The 21,927-nt window shown below is 40.8% G+C and overlaps 2 protein-coding genes across 2 annotated transcripts; both read left to right on the top strand.

The window, feature by feature from the left end:
* Positions 1 to 3,413: 3,413 nt before the first annotated feature.
* NUDC (nuclear distribution C, dynein complex regulator) lies at positions 3,414 to 15,872 on the top strand. The gene is made up of 9 exons (XM_026702531.2): positions 3,414 to 3,687; positions 6,918 to 6,995; positions 8,811 to 9,014; positions 9,223 to 9,309; positions 9,693 to 9,806; positions 10,525 to 10,719; positions 11,283 to 11,366; positions 12,342 to 12,460; positions 14,463 to 15,872. The coding sequence occupies exons 1-9, from the start codon at positions 3,592 to 3,594 to the stop codon at positions 14,512 to 14,514; spliced, it is 1,029 nt and encodes a 342-aa protein (XP_026558316.1). The 5' UTR covers positions 3,414 to 3,591; the 3' UTR covers positions 14,515 to 15,872.
* A 924-nt stretch (positions 15,873 to 16,796) lies between these two features.
* On the top strand, positions 16,797 to 21,226 carry NR0B2 (nuclear receptor subfamily 0 group B member 2). The gene is made up of 2 exons (XM_026702532.2): positions 16,797 to 17,958; positions 19,951 to 21,226. Exons 1-2 carry the CDS (start codon positions 17,430 to 17,432, stop codon positions 20,190 to 20,192), a joined length of 771 nt encoding a protein of 256 aa, XP_026558317.1. The 5' UTR covers positions 16,797 to 17,429; the 3' UTR covers positions 20,193 to 21,226.
* The last annotated feature ends 701 nt before the right edge of the window (positions 21,227 to 21,927 follow it).

Here is a 21,927-nt window from a genome sequence, read left to right as displayed (position 1 = left end):
GGCGGGGAGAAGTGGGGGATGGCTGGCTGGCCGGTCGCTCAGCTCACCTTGCCTTGTCATGCGTGCTGATGCCGGTACTGGGCCGCGGATCATTTTGTGATGCTGGTACCAGGCCGTGGCACAAAAAAGGTTGGGAGCCACCGTTCTAGAGAGAGGGAGCCACGATGGAGAAGGTCCTTTTTCTGGGACTTGCCAGATGTATCTTCTTATGGGATGGGACTCACAACGTTCTTTGTGTCCCCACTCTAACGGGTCAGGTAGATACGGCCAGCAAGAGACAGTCCCACAGATAAACTGGTCCCAAGCCAGGAAGAGCTTTAAAGGTGACAACCAGCATCTTGAATTGCACCCAGAAGCAAATCGGCAACCAATGCAGCTCCTGCAGGAGCAATGAAACACATGCACATTGGGGTCTGCACAAAACCATGTGGGCCGTTGCAATCACACCCATTCCTGGACGGAGTGGGTTGGGGGTGCTTGTTCACGATATCCATGTCCTTTTTCTAATTAGATTAGTGTGAGTTCTAGTCCTCCCTTAGGTGCAAAACCAGCAGAGTGACCTTGGGCCACTCATTTTTTCTCTCAACCCTAGAAAGTAGGTCCTGGAAGTAAAATCCAGTTTGGTTTCAAGCTGGGAGAAAGACGCAGGAGCCAATGAAATTTGGAGGCAGGCTGCAGGAAAGGAGGTCATTTATTTAGGAATCAGAAGTGAATTGTTTCGGCATCAGTTCTGGGACAGCTGACAGCCTGGCATGGGAAGTAGACTGATTTTTATACTCTTTGGGGCCTTTGAGATTGAGATGCCTGGCAGGTTATTTTATTAGATTAACAACATGCCTTTTTGTATTTTGTACAAAGTATTTTGTATCCCTGTTTGATTTCCTGGGTGTTGGTCAGGGTCAAGGCTAGCCTTGGGGAAAGGTGGGGAATGTAAATTTTGTGTGGTTTCGTGTTTTCTGACTTAATCCTGTCAATTCAGCCTATCTCAGCCTTCTAACTGGGATTACTTGAGGCCATTCTGGCTGGGAGGCAGGGATTGCTTTAGCTTCTGTGGATGGTTTTTCTTTGCCTTCTGTGGGGGCATGGAAATAAAAGGGGGGTGTCTTACAATTCTTCCTATACAACCAATGGAAAATCACTTCTGGAATCTTGTCAAGAAAACTGCAGGGTCTAGTCCAGGCAATCATCAGGAGTCAACAGTGACTTGAAGGCACCCAAACAAAATGCTCTTTATAAGGCTGCTCTTGAAAACGATCCAGAAGCTGCAATAGATCCAGAATGCAGTAGCCCCAGAGGTGGTTCTGACCAGTTCTGGAGAACCGGAAGCGGAAATTTTGAGTAGTCCGGAGAACCAACAAATACAACCTCTGACTGGCCCTGCTCCTTGATTGGCTGGGTCTTCTTTTGTTGCCCTGCACAGGAGAATGGACCTGTAGTGGGGTGTGGAAGGAATGGGGATTTTGCAGTATCCTTCTCCCGCCACGCCCAAAAAGCTATGGCCACAGAACCAGTGGTAATTTTTTTTTAATCCCACCATTGGGATGGGCACCCTAAAGTTTGTCCAGGTAATATCATTGTTGCATGAGCTCCATTGCTTTGTGGTTGCTTTCCAGGTACAATTCAAGGTGCTGATTATTACCTTTAAAGCCCTACATGGCATAATTATTTGTGGAAATGTCTCTCCCTGTGTATATCTGTTCATACCACTTGGTCATATATGGTGGCTGAAGTCCAGGTCTCTTCCCTTAAATGTTTTCATCTAATTGGGTCTTGGAGGTACACCTTCTCCATAATCACCCCAGCATGTTCCAAATAGTCTCTCACCTGATATTTGAGGAGCCTCTAACATTTTAGCCTTCCCTGGCTAGAAACTAGGATTGAGTCAGGAGTTTACCCATAATTTGGTAGGTTTGATTCCTGAACAGAAGAGTTGATTTGTTTTTACTCTGTTGTTTGTATTGTTTATGTGAGATCATTCTATTTGAGATGGGTGACCATATACATTTTTTAAATAAATTGTACAGAAAGAAAAATACTAGAACGTCTATATTTCTGTATAGCATACCATAATTTTTAAGGACCATGTTTTAAAATGCATGTTAGAAGTATAATAGTGGATGTATATATTGGATATCCATTTATCTGATGCTTGGCAGCTGAGCAGTTTTGGGTTTTGGGGCCTGACAGTTTTAGGATTATGTCATCTTTGATGCTGGATGGGGTTGCACTGCCCCAAACAGACCCAGTGTGTAACTTGGAAGGTCCTCCTGGACTCACAACTCCTGCTTGAAGAGCAGATGGCAATCATAGCTAGGAGGGGCTTTGCACAGCCGTGTCTTGGGTGCCAGTTGTGCCCATTCCTGAATCTGGAGGCTCTTTCATAATGACTGATCCTGGCTGGATTGCTGTAACACACCCTACACAGGGCTGCCCTTGAAGAGCATCCAGAAACTTCAGCTGGTGAAAAATACAGTGCTGTGGGCAGTCACACACGTGCTTCTAGAACAGTACACGTTACACCTCAGTTCTGCAAGATTATCGATTTGTTTGGCCAATTTATTTCTGTGGGGGATGAACATGCAATTAAAAACAATGAAATAACAATATTGAAGGGTGCTCTACAATAAAACCATGGAATATTTCTTTTAATATTATTAAAATGCTAGGCGAGAACATTAGAGGTTACAAACAATGGACTCACATCGTCTAATCAGATAACAGATAATCAGAGTTGGAAGGGACCTTAAAGGTCATCTAGTCCTATAACCCCACCCCACCCCCAAGCTGGAGACCCTAAACCATTTCTGACAAATGGCAGTCCAATCTCTTCTTGAAGGTCTCATGTGATGAAGCTCCCACGACTTCTGAGGGCAACTTCTGTTCCATTGGTTGATTGTTCTCACTGTCAGAAAGTTTCTCCTTATTTCCAGGTTGAATCTCTCCTTGTTCAGTTTCCATCCATTATTCCTTGTCTGACCTATAGGAGTTTTAGAAAATAGCTTGACCCCTTCCCTCCTCTCTGTGGCTAAACTGAGAGCCCCTCAAATATTGGAAGACTGCTCTCCTGTCTCCCCTGGTCCTTCTCTTCACTAGATTAGCCATGCCCAGTACCTTAACCGTTCTTCATCACTTTACAGAAATGTTGCGGGGAGGAACCTAACATGGGGGAAAGAAAGGGGAATAAAGGTGATAAATTCAAAGCTTCAGTCTGGTCTTTTCAGACATTTTATTGCAAACGACCAAAGCATCCGCGAAGCTGCCGCCGGGCCTCTCCGCGCTGGCCGCGAACGTATATTCTAGAATTTCCCATCGTTTTTCCCCCCCATCAGAGGCGGTAACCGTAGCAACCGACGCCAAACACGGGGGGGCGGGCTAACGGGGCAGTCTTTGACTTCCTCTCGCCGCGGATTGAAAGAGCCGCCTTGTCAATCAAGGCGGCGAGTTCGACGGTTGGCCAAAAGCTTTCCGGAACGGGTTGGGCGGAATGCGCTTCTCTTCCGTTTCCGGCCACCCTCGGAGAGGTGCGTGCTGAGGCGAGCCGAGCGGCCCTGAAGGAAAAAGGAAGCGTCTCAGTCAAGCGATCCCGGCGTCATGGGGGCCAGCGGGGAGGAGGCTGCCGACAACGAGGAGCGATTCGACGGCATGTTGCTCGCCATGGCCCAGCAGCATCAGGGCGGCGTGCGTGAGGTAAAATGGAGGGCAGGTGCGGGCGGTCCTTTCTTTCCTAACGGCCTTCCTTTTCGGAGCCCCTCCGCCTCGGAGTCCGTTTCCTTCCCTCACGGAACACCAACGGGAGAGAGAAGGTGGCTGTCCCTCTTGTGAACCGCCTGGAACACCTCACGCGGGGAGAGGGAGAAGGTTGGTCTGAGCCGGCGTCAATTGCAGGCCTGTCCTCCTCTTCGGCGAAAGGGGCCCAATAAACGTAGCCCCCAATTCACGAAGAAGAAAAAAAAAATCCGTACGAAATCCCCGAAACGGTTTTAAAATGTGCAGCTTTTGTATCTCTTGTTTTGGGGAAAGCCGAGGAAGGTGGGGCTGCATCTGAGACTTATGGGGTGAAGATTCCCATGTGGAACGGTGGCACTGAAGTTTTATTGATTTATTGATTTATTTTTATTTATTTTGATTTGTCAATCGCTTACAACAGGGCCTCCAACCTTGGCAACTTTAAGCCTGGAGGACTTCAACTCCCAGAATTCCCCAGCCACCTGGCTGGGGAATTCTGGGAGTTGAAGTCCTCCAGGCTTAAAGTTGCCAAGGTTGGAGGCCCCTGACTTACAAGATAATAGGTATAAGTATATACATAGTTATGAATACATGAAATGGGTACATATAAGAAAAATAAAAGAAACAATAGGACAGGGATGGTAGACACGTTGGTGCGCTTATGCACACCCCCTACATCCGCCCCCCCTCCCCCAGTTCCTTGGAGGGGGAAAACCACCTGGAAAGGATTAGAATTTTTAAAAAACATATTGGGGTAAAAGTACTACTTTTTAGTTACTAGATGTTGTGATTTCTATGGCATTTTAAGACTGATATGTTGCCGCTAATTTCTAATAGAGTCCAGAAAATATCCCTGATGAATAGCAATAGCAGTTAGACTTGTATACCGCTTCACCGTGTTTTACAGCCAATGATCTCCTTGCGGGTCTGTATCCTGGCTACCACTAACCTGCAGCTCTTTTCGATTCTGGGCCAGTTATTGGGCAGATTGTATTCATAGTTCATAGTTGTACAATACTGCTACTCGGAGCTTTTGGTTGAAAATGAATGAACTGGATCTCTGTACAGTCCAGAGATGGAATTTATGAGTGCAGCTATGCCATGGCTTGCTTAATGGTGGCTTATTGAAAGGGCCAGCACCAAACACCCAGGGCCATTGAGGAATGGGCTGTTTCTTGGTATGAATCTGCATTCTTTGCTTGCAATTTGTATTATACTCATTGAACCCTTTGGGGGTTTCTTTTAATGCAGATTGGAATTTGTATTTAACTTATTCTGTGTTTGGGCGCTGATTTACTGGTGAAAGTGTTGGACAACAGACTGGGAGGTGCATGTTCAACTCCATCCTTAAGCATGGAAAGTGCAGCAAGTGAACTAGGAGCAGCCATATGTTCTCAACCTACCTCGCAATTTGGGATGATGGGACTAGGTGAAGAAGTACACCTCCTGAACAAAAGGCAAAATACAAACTTAACAAATATAATGCAACCCTCCACTGGCCTTTAGATGTATCTGCCATCCTTCCAATAAGGTGGCATGAACCATGTGCATGAGAATAATGGGAATTGCAGTTCAACATTTTTATATCCCATTAAAACACTGCTGTTACTTATTTCTTTTCTGTTGATATTTTGGTGTCATTGACTGTTTCTGTGCTGCTCAATTCCTAAAGGATCTGAGCAGCTTGCTTACAGTAAAACTAAACATAGTACAATGATCATCACAGTAATAAAAAAATCCATTGACTATATAACACCCAGTGAAGGTAAACTGTTCCAATATGTATACACACAAATATTTGTTCCTATGTATATCCCATACTTGTGGATGCATTCATATACATTCCACAGAGAAAAAGAGACTTTATGATGGCTTCATACATTCAACAAAATGAATTAATAAAACCTTTAGAGTGGGAAAATTTACGTAATTTTGTCAATATGTTTTATATTTCAACAGTAACACAATAGGTTCCAGCTAAAGTTTTCTGGGACCTTTTCCAAATTGTGTAAAAACATGAATTCTATAAAATTTATCAAGGAAATCTTAAAATAAAATATGTCACTTTCTCTTATTGCCTAGCACGTATGAAAGTTTCCTCTATAATATTAGGATTTGCATTTAACCTTCACTAAAGTCTTGATACTGATTAAAGAAAATACCTTTTCATGCAGCAATAATGCTATAGAATATCCCACTGCGGAACTTCTAGATAATTTTGAAAAGGCCTCAGGTTAATATAAAAAAATTTGCTTTGGTCAGTGGCAGACATGGAATTTCTTACAGATTTATAAATTAGAAAACTAGAAAATTCCATTCAGAAAGGCCTTACAAAGTCTTTTCCTATTGACTTGGTTCCCCTTACCAGGGGAAGCACATTAATTTACCAGGAGATGAAAACCTAGAAACAGCTACACTTAAACAGTGAAGTCATCTACCAGATGTGATAGTCAGCCTAGTAGATGGAAACACCCATGCTTGTTCTGACAGACCAGTTGATCCTTTAAACTGTTGGCTTTAATTGAAAAAGTGCAAGTAAAAGTAGCATTGTGTACAACTACATTAAAACTCAACTGGGGATCCATTATTGAAATAGTTTGTTCAGAACATTAACAAACTATCTCAATAATGGTCTACATTATTGTCTACATTAAGGTAGACTACTATAGTGAAAAAATTTTGATGTTAAAAGTTTTGGTTGGTCATTGCTCCAACTTCCTTGAATAGGATATTTGTTCTATAATAATTGAGTCTGGAGTAGTTTATTAGAGGTTGTATCCTGGGGGAGCAGAAGAATTACTAGTATTACCAAAATAACATTGCGTATATTATGTAGTCTCTGTAATATTTGTATCCTGCCTTTACTTTTGTACAACTCAGGGCAGGATATATAATGGTCCTGCCTCCTATTTTTTTCCCAGTACAACCCTGTGAGGTGGGCTGAGCTGAGAAAGAATGGCTAGTCCAAAGTGACCTGCCGTTAGTCAGTTTTCCTGCCTAAGGGAGGACCAAAACTCACTGTCTCCTCAATTTTGACTCCAACACCTTAACCAGTACTTTAAACAGGGTCTCCACAAGCAACCTGGGTAGGTGTGTCACTTCTATATGTTTTTTATATAAAAATATGTATATCATGTAGGTTGAAATGTGAGCTACTTATCCTTGATTATGGTACTTTTGTTCCTTTACAGCTTGTGAATACCTTTTTCAGTTTCCTGAGACGCAAAACTGATTTCTTTGTGGGGGGAGAAGAAGGCGCTGCTGAGAAGGTATATGATTTGGTTTATAAAGATATTTTTCTCTTTAATGAAGATTGAAATATTTCCCACCGTGTGTTTTTAAATCTCAATTTTTCCTTGATTTTAAGTTGCTGGCTCTGGAAAGAAACTGGAGAGGCCACGTTATGTTATGTCTGCCCTTAATTGAGCACGTTTATTTCAGAGTATGACAATAATAGATGTTTTGGGTTATTTTGTTTGGTTAAGCTTTGACCAAAGGCTGGTTGAAAAACTAGCATGTCAAAAATGTATTGGTCTGACTCAGATACCTGAGGATCAATAATACCAGTTTACTTTTATTTGTTCTCTCCTGAAAAGTACTAAGTCCAATTCTTTAACAGTGGTTTTTCCCAAAGAGCAGAGTTTCTCTAACCTGATTTTGTGAAATGTTCTGCATGATCCACTCTATTCCAAATCGGTTTCACTAATAGAGTGATGAGGCAGTATGACACATCATTTTTAAAAAAAAACTATTCTTCTGTAAGTTTTCCAAACAATGTTTTGTGAACTTTTTTGTGGGGGAAAGAATAAACTGTAATCCATTAAGGATGAGTGAGCAGTTTAAGTAGAATATTTAATTTATGAAACTAGATATTAAAAATATGCTCAAGCCATTTTACATATTCTAAATATAATTACTTACAAAGCCTTTCAAAAGTGGCTATTACATTCCCTGAGGGATGTACAATGTTGACTCACATCTTTTGCCTTCAAAAGTTAATCAAAGTCTGTTTCTAAAGGTGATACAGTATAGGAAATTGGAAAGTAATCCTTTCAGGTGTATTTAAATTACAGTATTTAAATCTTATGGAATTAAGTAAACCTATAGGTACCTTAGTACAGCAGAAGTTAGGGAATAGATGATACTTCCTCTATTATGCTGCAATGGAAGAAGTATCTAGAACAATGCTGTTTAAAATCTGTTTGCTCCTTACGTTAGTAAAATGAGTATTCCATGAAAAGAATAAAGCCACTAGAATCTAAACTCAGATTTTGTTAAATGAGAAAGCCAGCAATACTAAGCTCTTATATAAAGGCTAAGATATCCAGTTGCCCACCACTTAAAGAGCAACTTCTTCTGTCCTTTTTTTTTTCAAATTAGCAGCAGTAGACAAGGTCAGAATTTGGCATGCGTCTCCGACATGTCACCATCCAAAGGGCAAAACAGATTATGTGTTACCAATTTCAGCACTTCTGTTCACGACCCTTGGCTGCTGCAGTAGCTGTGAAGGTCACCCATCAGTGGGAACCCTTGAAATTAAGCCAGTCCAATGATTGTGTCACTGCTTGGAGCAAATACACTGCAGCCCTGACCTTCAGGACTTCTCTAAACTGTGGACAAAGGTGGCCCCTGTTCTTTCCTACCGCGGACTCTTTGGAAAGGAGCAGATCGCTTTTATTATTCTAAAAACAAATATAAGTTTCCTGTTACAATCCTTTTTGGAGGAAAAACAAAATTTTAACGAGCAGTGAGTGTGAATCTTTGCCTTAAATAAACTTTACAAGTCTGACATCTTTAGCTCCCTGTAAAAACAAATGGGGGGGGGATAGTTTTACAATGTGGGCTACAATTTTAACTTTTAAAGTCTCAATCCTGATTTCCCTCGTTGGAGGAATTGGGGGGAGCAGTCCTGGACATTCTATCATTTGAAAGAGGTTTCCCATTCATTGTGTTTTAAATCTCTGCCAAGAAAACCGCATGGATGCAGTCCCCAGCTACAGAGCTGGAATTGAGATCATTTTTACTGCTTGTGTAACTGAGGACGATCGTGCCCATTATACTACTTTTCTATTCTCTCACCTCAGTTAATCACAGAGACTTTCAGTCGGCACAACAAACTCGCTCTGAAAGCCCAGAAAGAAAAGAAAGCTCGTCAAGAAGCAGAACAGCGGGAAAAAGCGGATCGAGCCGCCAAACTTGCCAAAGAAACTAAACAAGAAGACGTTGAGCCAAGGATTAAGGAGCTGACCGATGAGGAGGCAGAAAGATTGCAACTGGAAATAGACCAGGTGTGAATCTGTTTCTCTCTATTGGTGGGGCATAATACAACTGCAGTATATTTGGAAACTTCTCTTTTTGACTTTTACATGACCCCATTCGGTGCTACCATTTGTACTGGATATGAGTGATGGTGTGGGATTACTGCTATTGCTAAGCTGCTTAAATGTGCATATCACAAATAAACGGGCTTATAGAGGTGCTACTCTTTTGAAACAGAACAAAGAGAAGAAAGAAAATGATGCAATGAACATACCAGTCAAGTCTTCTGAGAATCAAGTGGAATCTTCCGAATCCAGCAAGCAAGTAATGTATTTTTCAAGATTTTAACTTCTGACACAAAAGACTATTGGTGATCTGTTGGCTATTTCATTGCTTTAAGATGGTTGAAAATAAAGAAGATGTTAGCCAGAATATTGTAACTACAACTCAAGTACATTGCAGAGGGGACACACGGACACACACACACACACACACACACACACACACACAGAGAGAGACTGCTATAGGCAAAAAGACCTTTGCAGTGTAATTTTAAAACCTGGCTTAGACAAGATTTTTAAGAAAGTTGAACCCATACATGTAAAATAGATGAATTGCCATCTCTATGAACAATGCAGTAAATAGAAAATATCCTTCATTAAAAAAATTCTGAAATGTATTTTATGTGCGTTCCTATGTTATATAAGGATACCGATGAAGAAGAGGAAGATGAGAAGGACAAAGGCAAACTTAAGCCAAACTCTGGAAATGGAGCAGACTTGCCAAACTACAGGTGGACACAAACTCTCTCTGAACTTGATGTAAGTTGTAGATTTTGAAGTACATGCTAGATTTTATGTAATAGTCTCTGCTTCTTATGAGGAAAATGAATCAGTGAAATACTTAATTGTGATTCATAAATCTCTTTTGGATAATAAAGAAAAAACATATATGAGAAACCACAAATTAATGAATAGCTGCTTCACTTTTAGAATTGGCCACAGAATACTATTCTGTGTCAGGAATAGAACAGTAAGCAGAACTGTAATGAAATAGATTGTTATAAGGATAGAGAAGAACAACAAAGATGGTAAGGAGTTTACCATCAGTGAAAAATTTCAATAACTGAGTATATTTGGGCTAAAGAAGAGAAGGCTAAGGAGAGACATAGTAGCGGTTTTCTAGTACTGAAAGAACTATTACGGGGAAGGATCCTCTGATGCTTGACGGTAAGACAAGAACCAGGGAGCGATAGCTTTACAGAGCAATATTGAAACTTGAAATAAGGAGGAATTCCCTGAACACAAGAAGTAATTAACAATGAAACCATTTGTCTCGTAAATCACGGGTGCTTCATCATGGAAGTGTTCAGATAAAGCCATTTATCTGCATAGGTTTGAGGATTCCTGCCCTGGGCAGGAGGGTAGCTAGAAGACTTCTAAGGTCCCTTGCAATACTCTAGGATTCTTACTAATAATGATCTTCCCTGCCTGAGGTTTCCATGAAGAATTCCCTGTTCTCTCTTCCTGTTTCCTCTAGTTGGCCATCCCATTCAATGTGAGCTTCAAACTGAAGGGAAAAGACATGGTGGTTGATATACAGAGGCGCCATCTGAAGGTGGGCTTGAAGGGCCACCCCCCCATGATTGATGGAGACCTATACAATGAAGTAAAGGTGGAGGAGAGCTCATGGCTAATTGAGGATGGAAAAATAGTGACAGTGCACTTGGAAAAGGTACAAAGCAAACGTTTCTGGAATTTAGTTAAAAGATGATTTTGCAAGAGTTTATTTTATTTGTTTATTTGGTTTGTCAATTGCTTAGAAGATAATAGGTATAAGTAAAAGCATAGTTATGAACACATGGATACATAAAAAAGTAAAATAAAAGAAGCTATAGAACAGGGACGGTAGGCACGTTGGTGCGCTTATGCACGCCCCCTACAGACCTCTTAGGAAAGGGGTGAGGTCAATAGTAGACAGTCGGCCCTGGTCAAAGTTTTTGGGGTTTGGGGGGAAAAACCACAGAGTCAGGTAGAGTATTCCAGACATTGACGACTCTGTTGCTGAAGTCGTATTTCCTGCAATCAAGTTTGGTATGCTGATTGCTTTATATTTAATACTTCTTTAATAGGGTATACCTAACACCCCAAGTAAGGTGTATGCAGTAATATTGCGATGAGACAGAAGAACAGGATGCTTGAGGATCCGTAAATCACAAAAGTTATGTTCTTATCACATATGCCACATCCAAAGAAGCTGACATATTCTACATAACAACATTTCTCTTTTCACTGTAGATCAACAAGATGGAATGGTGGAATAAGTTAATCCAAACAGACCCAGAGATTAACACCAAGAAAATTAATCCTGAGAATTCAAAAGTGAGTGGGTTTTTTTTTTTTTTTTGGCCAGGTTTTGTTTTAACCCAAGAGTGTTGCTGACCATTTGTGGCTCATATTTCACTTCTGGAATGGATTGGTGGCCTTGGAGGATGTGGGTGTGGCCCAGGCAGGCACACTCTTCACATACACACAAGTTATCAGGGGTCATTGCATGGCAGAGAATTTGAACTCCGCCATCTCCTCCAAAACCCCCACCCCTCCCTTGATTGCCGCTGGAATTAGGAGTGTACATTTCACAGACGGTTGAAATAGTTAATTGTCAGCAGCGCGATGGAATCTGTTACTTTATTAAATTGTAACCACAGTCTGTTTCAGCAAATAGCGGCATCAGGATTCCTTTTTGTTAGCTCTTTGAAGTAGGTCAGGGCAAGAAAAAAAAACACCACAGTGGAAATTCCAGGAATTTTATGCTTATTAACGGTTTGAAAGCCAATATAACAGCTTAACAGTTCCCTCCTGTCTTTTTCAAGGTCAGCGCTTAATTCCTTTACAGCTAGTACTTGGATGGGAAACTTTTTCAGGACATAGTTTCCAAGCACCCAAGAACAAAGGAGTGGCAAACTTTTTTTTTAAAAAAAACACAACTGTACAATCTAATGCATATTTTCCTAAGCAAGTCTTAGTTTCTTTTTTATATGCTGCTCCTGGCAAGCAAAGGCCTCTTTCTTCAAACGTTTAGATAAGTTTCAATGGCTGTCTCTCTCTCTCTCTCTGGGGTGCTTGTTCAGAGGCCTTGATGAGCTGCTGCTGCTGCTGAATATACAGCAGTGAAAACCAAGGAGTAGAACCGAAGACAGTTTTGGTGATCGTGGAACCAAAGGAAAAAAAGAGTCTTTCCTTGCTATATATACAAGTGTTATTAATGTGACTTTGTTAAGTGGTAGTTAGAAAGTGAGTGACAAATGTATCACATTAATAACAAATGTATCTAATACATTTCTCTCAATTTCCAAGTTATCAGACTTGGATAGCGAAACACGCAGCATGGTTGAGAAAATGATGTATGATCAGAGGCAGAAATCAATGGGGCTTCCCACATCGGATGAGCAAAAGAAGCAGGACATACTGAAAAAGTGAGTAAGGCCAGTTTGACACTGTGAAGAAGGGAGCGATGGCTTGTTTCCAGCCTGCCTCCTAATAGTGGGGAAAGGGTTGTGGTATTTATTTATTTGCGTTATTTATTAGATTTGTGTTGCCATCTATTCGCCATTTTTAAGGACAGCCCAGCAAGTAAGTGCTATGTAGAGACTACAAAGCCAGGTAGTACCATCTCGGCCTGAACTATGACGTGGTGTCTCTGCCTCTAATCTCCCTCTGCCTTCCAAGTCAGATAACACCGCTCACTAGACAATCATGAATTTTATTGTTTTATTGCCCTGCTTGTCAGAGATCTCAGTAGAAGCTTCTGTGAGTAATTCCCCTTTTAAGGCCAGATTGGGTGATGCGCATCGTTGCAAGCAGGGTAACTAAAGTTCAAACGCTTTTCATTAGTCATTCTAAATAGCACAAGCAGAGAAAGGGGATAAAGCCAGAAGTGGGGGCAATTTCTGTCTCTTTCCCTGGCTAATCTCCATAGGCACAGTGTCACGGCTTGGATATGAGGCCTTTTTCTAGTATCAGTAGTGGCGTATTCAAACAAGCAACGCTTTTCAGAAAATATATAATTTTTGTTCAGGATGTTGCACCGCATTTTAGCCCTGTCAGTCCACCAAGAGCTGTTTGCCTTCCTCCTCCTTCCAAGCTCTCCACTGTATCTCTTCTTTGGGTCTTAATTCTTCCATTATGTGTGATATCATTAAGGGTGTTCTCAGTTAATAATTCAACTATTTTACAGATTGGCTCATTAAGAAGTCTTGGAAAAGTGCCATTCAGCTCCAACGATATTCTTAATTTGTCTGTTAGCTCTGAAACTTTACCCTTTGCCCTTCTGCTGGGTAATGTTTTCAGATAGTGCGGAAAAAGTGACCCCATGAAGTAGTCACAGGTGTCAAGTACCAGTAAATAAAACAATTCGGGTGGGGGGGAAATGGTGTGCTTTCAGGTGATCAGTGAAATCCATGTACTCTGAGCTTAGTAAGTTAGAGTCAGGGTAACTCCGTGCCCTAACAGTTATCTTTCTTTAAAATGGGAGCTTTATGTAATTGTATGAACTCCAACAGTTACATAGACTTTAAGAATGTAAAAGCAGTTAAAGCTTGAAAATAATACTATTAAACATGATCTAATACTTCTAACAGGCATTTGCTGAGATAATTGTAATGGGAAAAGGATGTCAGAAGTTAATTCTTTCTAAACAGTATGATTTCCAATAAGTTCTAGTAAGAAACGTTCCTTCAAATGATGCACAAACAGAAATATTTGCTTGCTTTGGAAAATTCATATTTGACATGGAGCTAATAGTTCCTAAGGGCAATATTTGATAGATTTACCATTGCTGATTTACAACTGTTGGATTCCATAATAGGACAGTTTTACTGATAGGGTGAAGGAAAGAGTTGATGTGATTCTACATGGCCAGTAAAGCCACAGTGATTGCTTAGAAATTCTTACCTTACAAAATGGCAATTTTTGTAATTTATTATGTTATCGTATTATAATATTACAAATAATTAAATTATCTATTGTTGCTTTTATCTAGACTGGTCACTCCCTGTTTTTTTAAAAGTACTTTCCTTCCAGAGAGTAGTGTTTGATCGAAAAAAGAAGGGTTGTATCTGAAACAGGATTTCCCTTACTACCTAATATATTTTGGGCATTATCCTTCTAAGGCAGGGGTGTCAAACTCGTGGCATCACACTGTCATCACATAACATATCGCAACTTCCCCCCCACCTCACTAAGCTGGGAGTGGGCGTGGCCAGCACATGACGCATCTGGCCTATGGGCCACAAGTTTGACCTGTTCTAAGATATCTTTGCTGAGACCCTGTTTTATATGCAGCAGCCAAACTACCTAGCATCAACTATTAGGAACTTTCTTTCCAATTTAGTGCTGCGGGAGGGAACTGGAGCTGAGGGATATAAATGGTGGTATTCTTTATCTCTGTCAACTAATATTCATTTCTCTCTCTTGCAGGTTCATGGAACAGCATCCAGAAATGGATTTTTCCAAAGCAAAATTCAACTAATACAATTCCCCCTATTTTTTTTTTCTCCTTTCCTGGCAAACATTCAAATTGTAAACAGCAAGAAATGCCTTTCCCTTTGGGATGATGCAAATACTCATATCGCTCCACTTTGGGGTTAAAAAGAAGTTGTACTGTAACTCCATATAATATACTGCTTAGACTTGTGGATTTTCAACAGCAGCATCAGTTATCAGAAGTCTGTCCTTCATCTTTGTAAGGCAATATTTTAGGGAGATGAAGGATATAAATGGGAACTGTATTTGGGAACTGTAATAATTGCTTTCCCTTGGGCTTCATCAGTTTTGGAAAAGCTGGGAAGGTATCATTTAAAAAAAATGTTTTTTTTTTAATCTGAAGTTGATATTCATCCTTGATCATACTCTTGCTCCTAAATAAAGGGCTGGAAGTCCTACCTTCAAAATAACATCACAATCTTGTTGTTTCAAAAACCAAGCAACCATGATACAGATATAATTCTGTATAACAACCAGAAGTGGCTTCAGAATCAATCAAAGCACTGACAATCTTTAAATATTTTTGGCATGTTCCCTTTGAGCTATCACTCCAAGGTGTAGCACTGCAAGCATGTGTGTTCTGGGTAAATACAGGTTGCTATTTAGAGGTAACAGGAGCAGCTTCATCACAGATCCATGTATTTGATACTCTTTACTATTTATTATCTTCGGAATGAACACTGCAATCATAAAATGTGAAACCTGGTGTATATTTGTCCAGGATTTGGGATAGATTGCAAGAATGCTAAGCTCTTTAATAATGTGATATGCTGGTCTTATTTTCGTTCTTGTCAATTTTATTGTCCTCCACTGTTTCCCCAAGCCATTTTGTAACTTACCTCAGAGCTTTGATGAGAATAGACTCAAAAGTTTGAGAAGCTACAAAATGCTTCATTGTTTCTGTTGCAGTATTGAGGTTGGGGAGTTTCAAATCCAATCCACATCCAAGGAAAATTAGGATGTGGTTATTATATCACTAATTCCACCAAGAAATCTAAAGAGTTATGCTCAGCTTAAGTCAGTCTCATGAGTTGTGTTGACATGAGGATATGAGATGCCAACAATAAGGCTCTTCTGGTGTTAAAGGGGATGAAATGAACAAGAAGCAGGTCTCTGGCTTGCTGAAAATGAGCTGCCCACCTTGTCAGATCTCTTCTTTTCAGAGTTGGACATGTCAGTCAAGAACATTTTGTTCTGCTTTGTTGCTTACAGATAGCTCGTATTCTGCATGCACGATTTAAAAGGTGATGCTTTCATGCATTGTCAAACTCATGATTAACAGAGTGCCCAGGAGCAAGCTATCCACGATGATTAGCAACTCTAAATAAACTCTTCTGTACCTTTCTGCTCTCTTCAGTTAATACATTTGTCCGTTGCTCGACTCCACTGAAGAAAATGAACAACAATAGAATATAAGGCTACTTCCAGAATACTAGACAGCCTCCAGCAATGTGTGTATATAAAATGGAGGAGGTGCATACACTTTGGGTTCCCAAGAGTAATGTCTTTTGGTAGTTTTGGGAGTAGAGATCCAGCATTCCAAGCCTCTATGGCTCATGGCTGGGAGTTCTGAACCTTGCAGTTGTACCACATCTGGAGGATTGAAAACATCTGGGAAAAATAGTTAATTTCCATCAGCTCTAGACTATCAGATGTTTCAAGCACTTGATAGTGTTTCTTCCCTGCTAGAAACTACCTGTTGTTACTTTCTTCTTGGGCTGTGCAGACCAATGACCCAAGGGGGAAAATGTGCTTGATTCATTGGCATGTCAACTGATGTAGTGCGCATGCTCCAATTCCCCCTTTTCTTTTGAATCTGGATTGCCACATAGCCTTATTTTCTGCCATGGGGCAATGGTATTGATTGCCTCTGCATTCTTGTCATCTCAACCTTAGACCACCCTAGCCAGCTTTTCCCAACATGGTAATGTGTATAATTTCTACATGTAGAAAAATAGATTGTGCAGCATTAGATTTTTCTACGGAAGCCTTGTCCACTTGTTTGGTGTCTTGCAAAGGAACCAACAAAAAAGGTGGGGAAGGGAAAACCTATAACTTTGCCTCCCCTCCACCCAATTAAGTTTGGAAATGCCATCACTGAGAAAGAAAAGTAAAGTTTAAACAATTTGGCAGCTATTGCTCTGGACTTACTGGAGCCTCTGCTCAACCTGAATTTGTATTAAATAGAAAACTAGCACACTATACCTTTCCAGTATCTCTCTGAATAAGACAACCACCACACTTTCAGGCATAGTGAGCAAGTTGGCTCTTTTTTTTTTTTTTTTGTCCCTTGCCTCTCTTCATTATTAGCCAAGAGCAGCTGTCTGAGTTAAACAATCCTTAGATTACATGACTTCCAGGTTGCTTATTCCAAGGCTAAAACTTTATGAACTGTTTGCATAGGACTCTCTTTGTTGGATTTGAGTTGTGTTGTGTGTGTGTGTGTGTGAAGTGAACTCCTTGGCAGTGACCCCTATCATTTCCTGAAACCTGATTACAGACTGGAGCCTTGGTGCCATGGTACAGGCTGGGTTAATGACTTTGTTTATACTGATACCAGCGATCCTGTTAAGGTCCAAGTCTGCTGGCGCCTTCATTGAGAAAATGGTCCTCTGAGCCACGTGGAGACCTCACTTCATTCTAACCAATCAGCCCAGGGCAGCCCTTGTTTTTCAATGAACTGCTGCAGCTCATCAGCGGGAGGTCAAGGCTGCCGAAGTGGGTGGATTTATTCACCCATTCTGGAGCCTTATAAGCAGAGATGATAGCAGCCAAGGAGAGGACAAAAGAAGCCGCAGAGTAACAAGAGCTGCAGCTCTGACGGGGTTGGACGCTTGCAGCAGCAGGCGGGAGGAAAAGCACTTACTTTGATTGTGCTGAGTGAGTCAGCTTGGCTCTCGCATGAATATGGAGTGTGAGAAGTGTCCTTGTCATCACGAGAACAGCAGGAATGCCATTCTCTACACCCTGTTAAGTGAGAACTTGACTCACCACAAGGGTAGCTGTGGCTCTTCCCAACAGCGTTGCTTGTGCCACAAGCGCCGTGCTGTTTGCCTTCAGACCCCACAAGCTACCTGCCAGGCAGCCTCTGACGTCTTGGTGAAGACCATCAGCTTCATGAAGAACCTGCCTTCTTTCCAGCTCCTGCCTTGGGAAGACCAGCTCTTACTGTTGGACAGCTGCTGGGCTCCCCTTTTCCTTCTGGGCTTGGTGCAGGAGACGGTGACCTTCGAGGTTACGGAAACCCCTGTACCCAGCATGCTGGAGAGGATCCTTCTTGACGGCCAGTGCAAGAGACAGGAGTTGCAGAGGGTGCAGCCCACCTTGGCCAGCGTGCAGCACCTCCAGCGCTGCTTAAACTCTTTCTGGAGCCTAGACCTGAGTCCTAAAGAATATGCCTACCTGAAAGGTGCAATTCTGTTCAACCCGGGTAAGTGCCTTGTCCCCATGCAGGGAAGGTCATCAGAGGGCCATACTCCACACAAGGTTTTTCTCCTCATAACTGATGGGAAAGCAACCAATATTCTTCCATAGACTCTCAGTCTTGGCTAGTTTTATTCCTTTTAGTGAGTCAAACAAAAAATTAAGGGAAGAGGGTCATAGATATGCTGCTGATTTTTTTTAAAATCCAAGGATTAAACTTTATATAACCAAAGCAGCATCAAGCATTGCCAATTGAACAGTAATCCATCTGTTGAGGCAGTTTTGCCACTCAGGATCACTTTTGATAATGAGATGGGCAGTGTATAAATGTAATAAATAATTGAAATTCGAGAAATTAATTTCCAATTCTCTGCTACAAAGATACATGCAGTACGCACCTTAAAAAACACAGAAAACTAAAAAGTATCTTGAAACTGCTCAACAGGGCAGAGTACGTTCACTGTTTTGTAAATCAATGAATTTGTGGTGTCGGATCTTAGAGGAAGGGGGCCTTTTTGTGGATAAAAGCACTCTATGCTTTATTAAAATATCCGCAAACTTATAGCAAGGCAAAAACTTAAAGAGAAAGGATTTTTCTTGTGGATAAAGGAAACTGCTTTTTAATTCTGTGTTCAGCAGTGATAGTATTAATAAAATACTTGATTACATCAGGAGTGTCTTTTTATACTATTAGAATTTTTTTTATCAAATTAAACAAAGCTGCAGATTTCATTATCTCAATTAAAAGTGGTTTCTACTGTAGTATTTTTGAGAAGCAGCCCAAATAAACCTCCTTTACCTTCCTAGGCAATTCCATACAGTAGTTTGGGGTGGCCTTTTCACAGTACGGTGGAAATTCTGAGGCAGCCTTATAGAATCAGTTTTCTAAGAAACCAAGTACTGTATTGTACTGTACTAGATATGAAAATCTGTGAACATTTTTCAAGGAGATATAGATAGAAGGGTGCAGAATGCAACAGTTCACAGCATCTACCACACACAAAAATGCAACCTCCCAACCCTTTTAGATGTCAGCTTCAGAACACTGCAGGTTTTTTAAAAAAAATTTAGGAATAAACTTCATTCTGTCCACCCACTGAATGGCAAATCTTAGTCATCAGCTTTTTCCAACTTGAACCTGGATATCACCAATCAAGCAATCTCATTAGTGGACATTTGTATTTATTGTTGTGATATTCTGCACCTTCAATCGAAAAAAACTGAGGTGGCAAATAGCATTCTTCTCTGTCTTCAAGTTCACTTTCTTCACAGTATCCCTTGCAGATTGATTACCCTGAGACAGAGTATGAGCAGGCAATACCATCTCATGAACTTCATGACTAAAATTAGAGGTGCTAGAACCTCTCTTAGGTGGGCACCTGATCCTTCTGGACTGTAACTTCCATTCAGCACAGGAAGACCTCATTCCTAGAATTATAAGCGCTTCTATTTTCTTTTAATTCAGCTTTGATTGACCTTATCCTTCATTGTTTATCCACCTCTAGGCATTTTTAGGAGGACCTTAAACTGCTTTATGGAAATATTAATAGGAGTCACACAATAGCCTGTAACAATGTGCAATGGCTTCATAATGACGTTTAAAAACAAGAGGACCATGACAGAACTCTAATAGGTTTAATATAAAAACTTCTATTTTGTGGGGGCCCTTCTTTCAAATGTCCCTATCAAATATCTGTTTGCAGGATACTGTTTCTTCCTGAATAGATTTTTTTTTTTTCTGGGAAGGAAGGACAATAGAGAAATTGAAAAGAATTATAAATTGGAGGGTTAATATCAGCAGCACCTCTCATAGAAGAGGTTTAGGAATAAATATTGAGGAATAAATAATGCAATTGAACACACACTAAATCTAATGGGTTAACTTTGCATAATTTAATCTTCTATCACAGGCAAATGAAGGAAATCAGATTGCCTTTTTAAGGATTCTGGGATTAATTTCAGATTCTCTCTCCCCTCCCTCTCCCTCCACCCCTTCCAGACATTCCAGGTCTCCGGGCTTCCTCGTACATTGAGAGCCTCCAGCGAGAAGCTCAGCAAGCACTCCGACAGGTCCTAGTGCTTCTCCACTTAGAAGATCAAGGTCGATTTGCCCGAGTCCTGCTGAGTTCCTCCTCCTTGAGATCCATTCCCCCAACTCTCATTACAGATCTTTTTTTCGAACCCATCATTGGAAAGACAGACATTCTTGAGCTTTTAATAGAAATGCTGCTGATGAAATAGTTTAAGTAACATCCTCGTGCTGTTGGGTCAGGCAGCCCATACTTTGCTTGGTATTCGATTCCAAGAGAATGCACAATCAATTTTGGAACACACGATGGACAAAGAATAACATCTTAGCAGCCACTCTGCAGACAAAGAAGATACTGGTGGATGAAGTCATATTTTCTTCCTGAACAATGCAAGAGTGCAATATGCACTCAAGCCCTGTGAAGTATTGTACTTGCAACAAGGTTTTTGGAGTAGGTAATTCCTGTGCTAGCATAGCGGTGTTTGTAGCAAATGTATTGGCACCATAAAACTCTGCCAAGTCCTCGGTGCTCGGTGTCATCAGTTGTAGTTATGGAATAAAAGCCCTGACTGAACCAATCTTGTTCAAACATGCCTGCAGCTCCAAAGTGAGGCATACAGTATTGATTTTTTTTCTACTTCATTTATATTGGCTTCAGTTTCAAAGTTCAATTCTATAGAAATGTCTTGCCTACAGAAATACTCCTGGGAACTGCCTTTGCCTGGGAAATAACCCACAGATTCCCTTCCAAAATATAACCCCAAGGATTTCCTAGTAAAAAAGAGTCAGGAGGCCTTTCAGAATACAACCAACCTCTCCCAGTTCCTAAAAAAAAAAAAGATATGCATATAAATGCAACTCATTTTTCTAAGCCATTTTTAAAATAAGAATATTGACCTGCATAATCATAGATTCCAATCTTCAAGGGCAAACACTTTGCTTTAAGGTATCCTGACTTTTGTATAGATTCGTGCATTGAGGAAAGCTAAGGTCAGAAAATGTCAATTTCCTTTATTCATCATTTTCCTGCTCGACTGGGGTTTCTTTTCCCTCCAGCTTGCTTCGCATAGGTTGCCTAAAGCAACTGCTTTTCCAGTTTATAGTGCTGTTTCTGTGCTGGTTCATGCCCTCTTTGCACAAATTTCCAATGTTTGTATTTTATGAGCAGGTGCTTCTTGTGATTTGTATGTAGTAAGAAATTTAAGTTATTGTTTTTTAAAGAAAAAATAAAAGCATTTGCTGTTTGTTCTGTGACTGTTTATTAATGAACGCTGAAAGGATATATACATCTCTCTCCAATTTCACACGATGTCTGCATTCAGAGATTGTCCTAAGCCAAAATCAAAACGTACATGGCTCGTTCTGGATATCAAAGGGCATTACTACTTCAGTAGTTTTTGAAAGGGTGGCCAGTCGTACAGCAAGCAGGTTCTATGTTGAAAGGTCAGAGAATGAGACTATGCCTATTCTGAAGGAGAGAAGGTTGATGGGAACATAAAAGTAATCTTGGGATACTTGACCTGTCATAAGATTTCTTTCTTCTCAGCTTTCTCAAAGGGCAGAAATCTATTGAGGAATGTTAGAAAACAGTTTGACTACCCTTGAGGTGGTGACCTCTTTACTGTCTGGAAGTCTTTCAGGATAGTTAGACATCTTGGATGGAGAATTTTCTATGGTAGGTTTCTAAGAAATGGGCCCCAGAGCCCTCTCCAATTTATAATAGTTTCTCTATTGTACCAAACTGTATTTCTTTAATAAAACTCCAGATGGCTGAACTAAGGATTCTTCCACACATTAGCCTAAAGCTGCTCATCTTCCATGTGGAGACTGGCTGGAATTGAAGGTGGCTTAAGAAATTGCTGCTGGATTTCAATCCATACCCCTTGGCACTGAGCGGAGGCAACCGTTCTGGCCACACAGACATTACCATACCTGCCAACTTGGGGG

This window comes from Pseudonaja textilis, chromosome 10, assembly GCF_049901715.1.
Source record: "Pseudonaja textilis isolate UNSWEBS1 chromosome 10, rPseTex1.2, whole genome shotgun sequence".
Lineage (NCBI taxonomy): Eukaryota > Metazoa > Chordata > Lepidosauria > Squamata > Elapidae > Pseudonaja > Pseudonaja textilis.
Note: the sequence above shows the minus strand (reverse complement) of the source record. Positions and strands in the feature narration are given on the sequence as shown.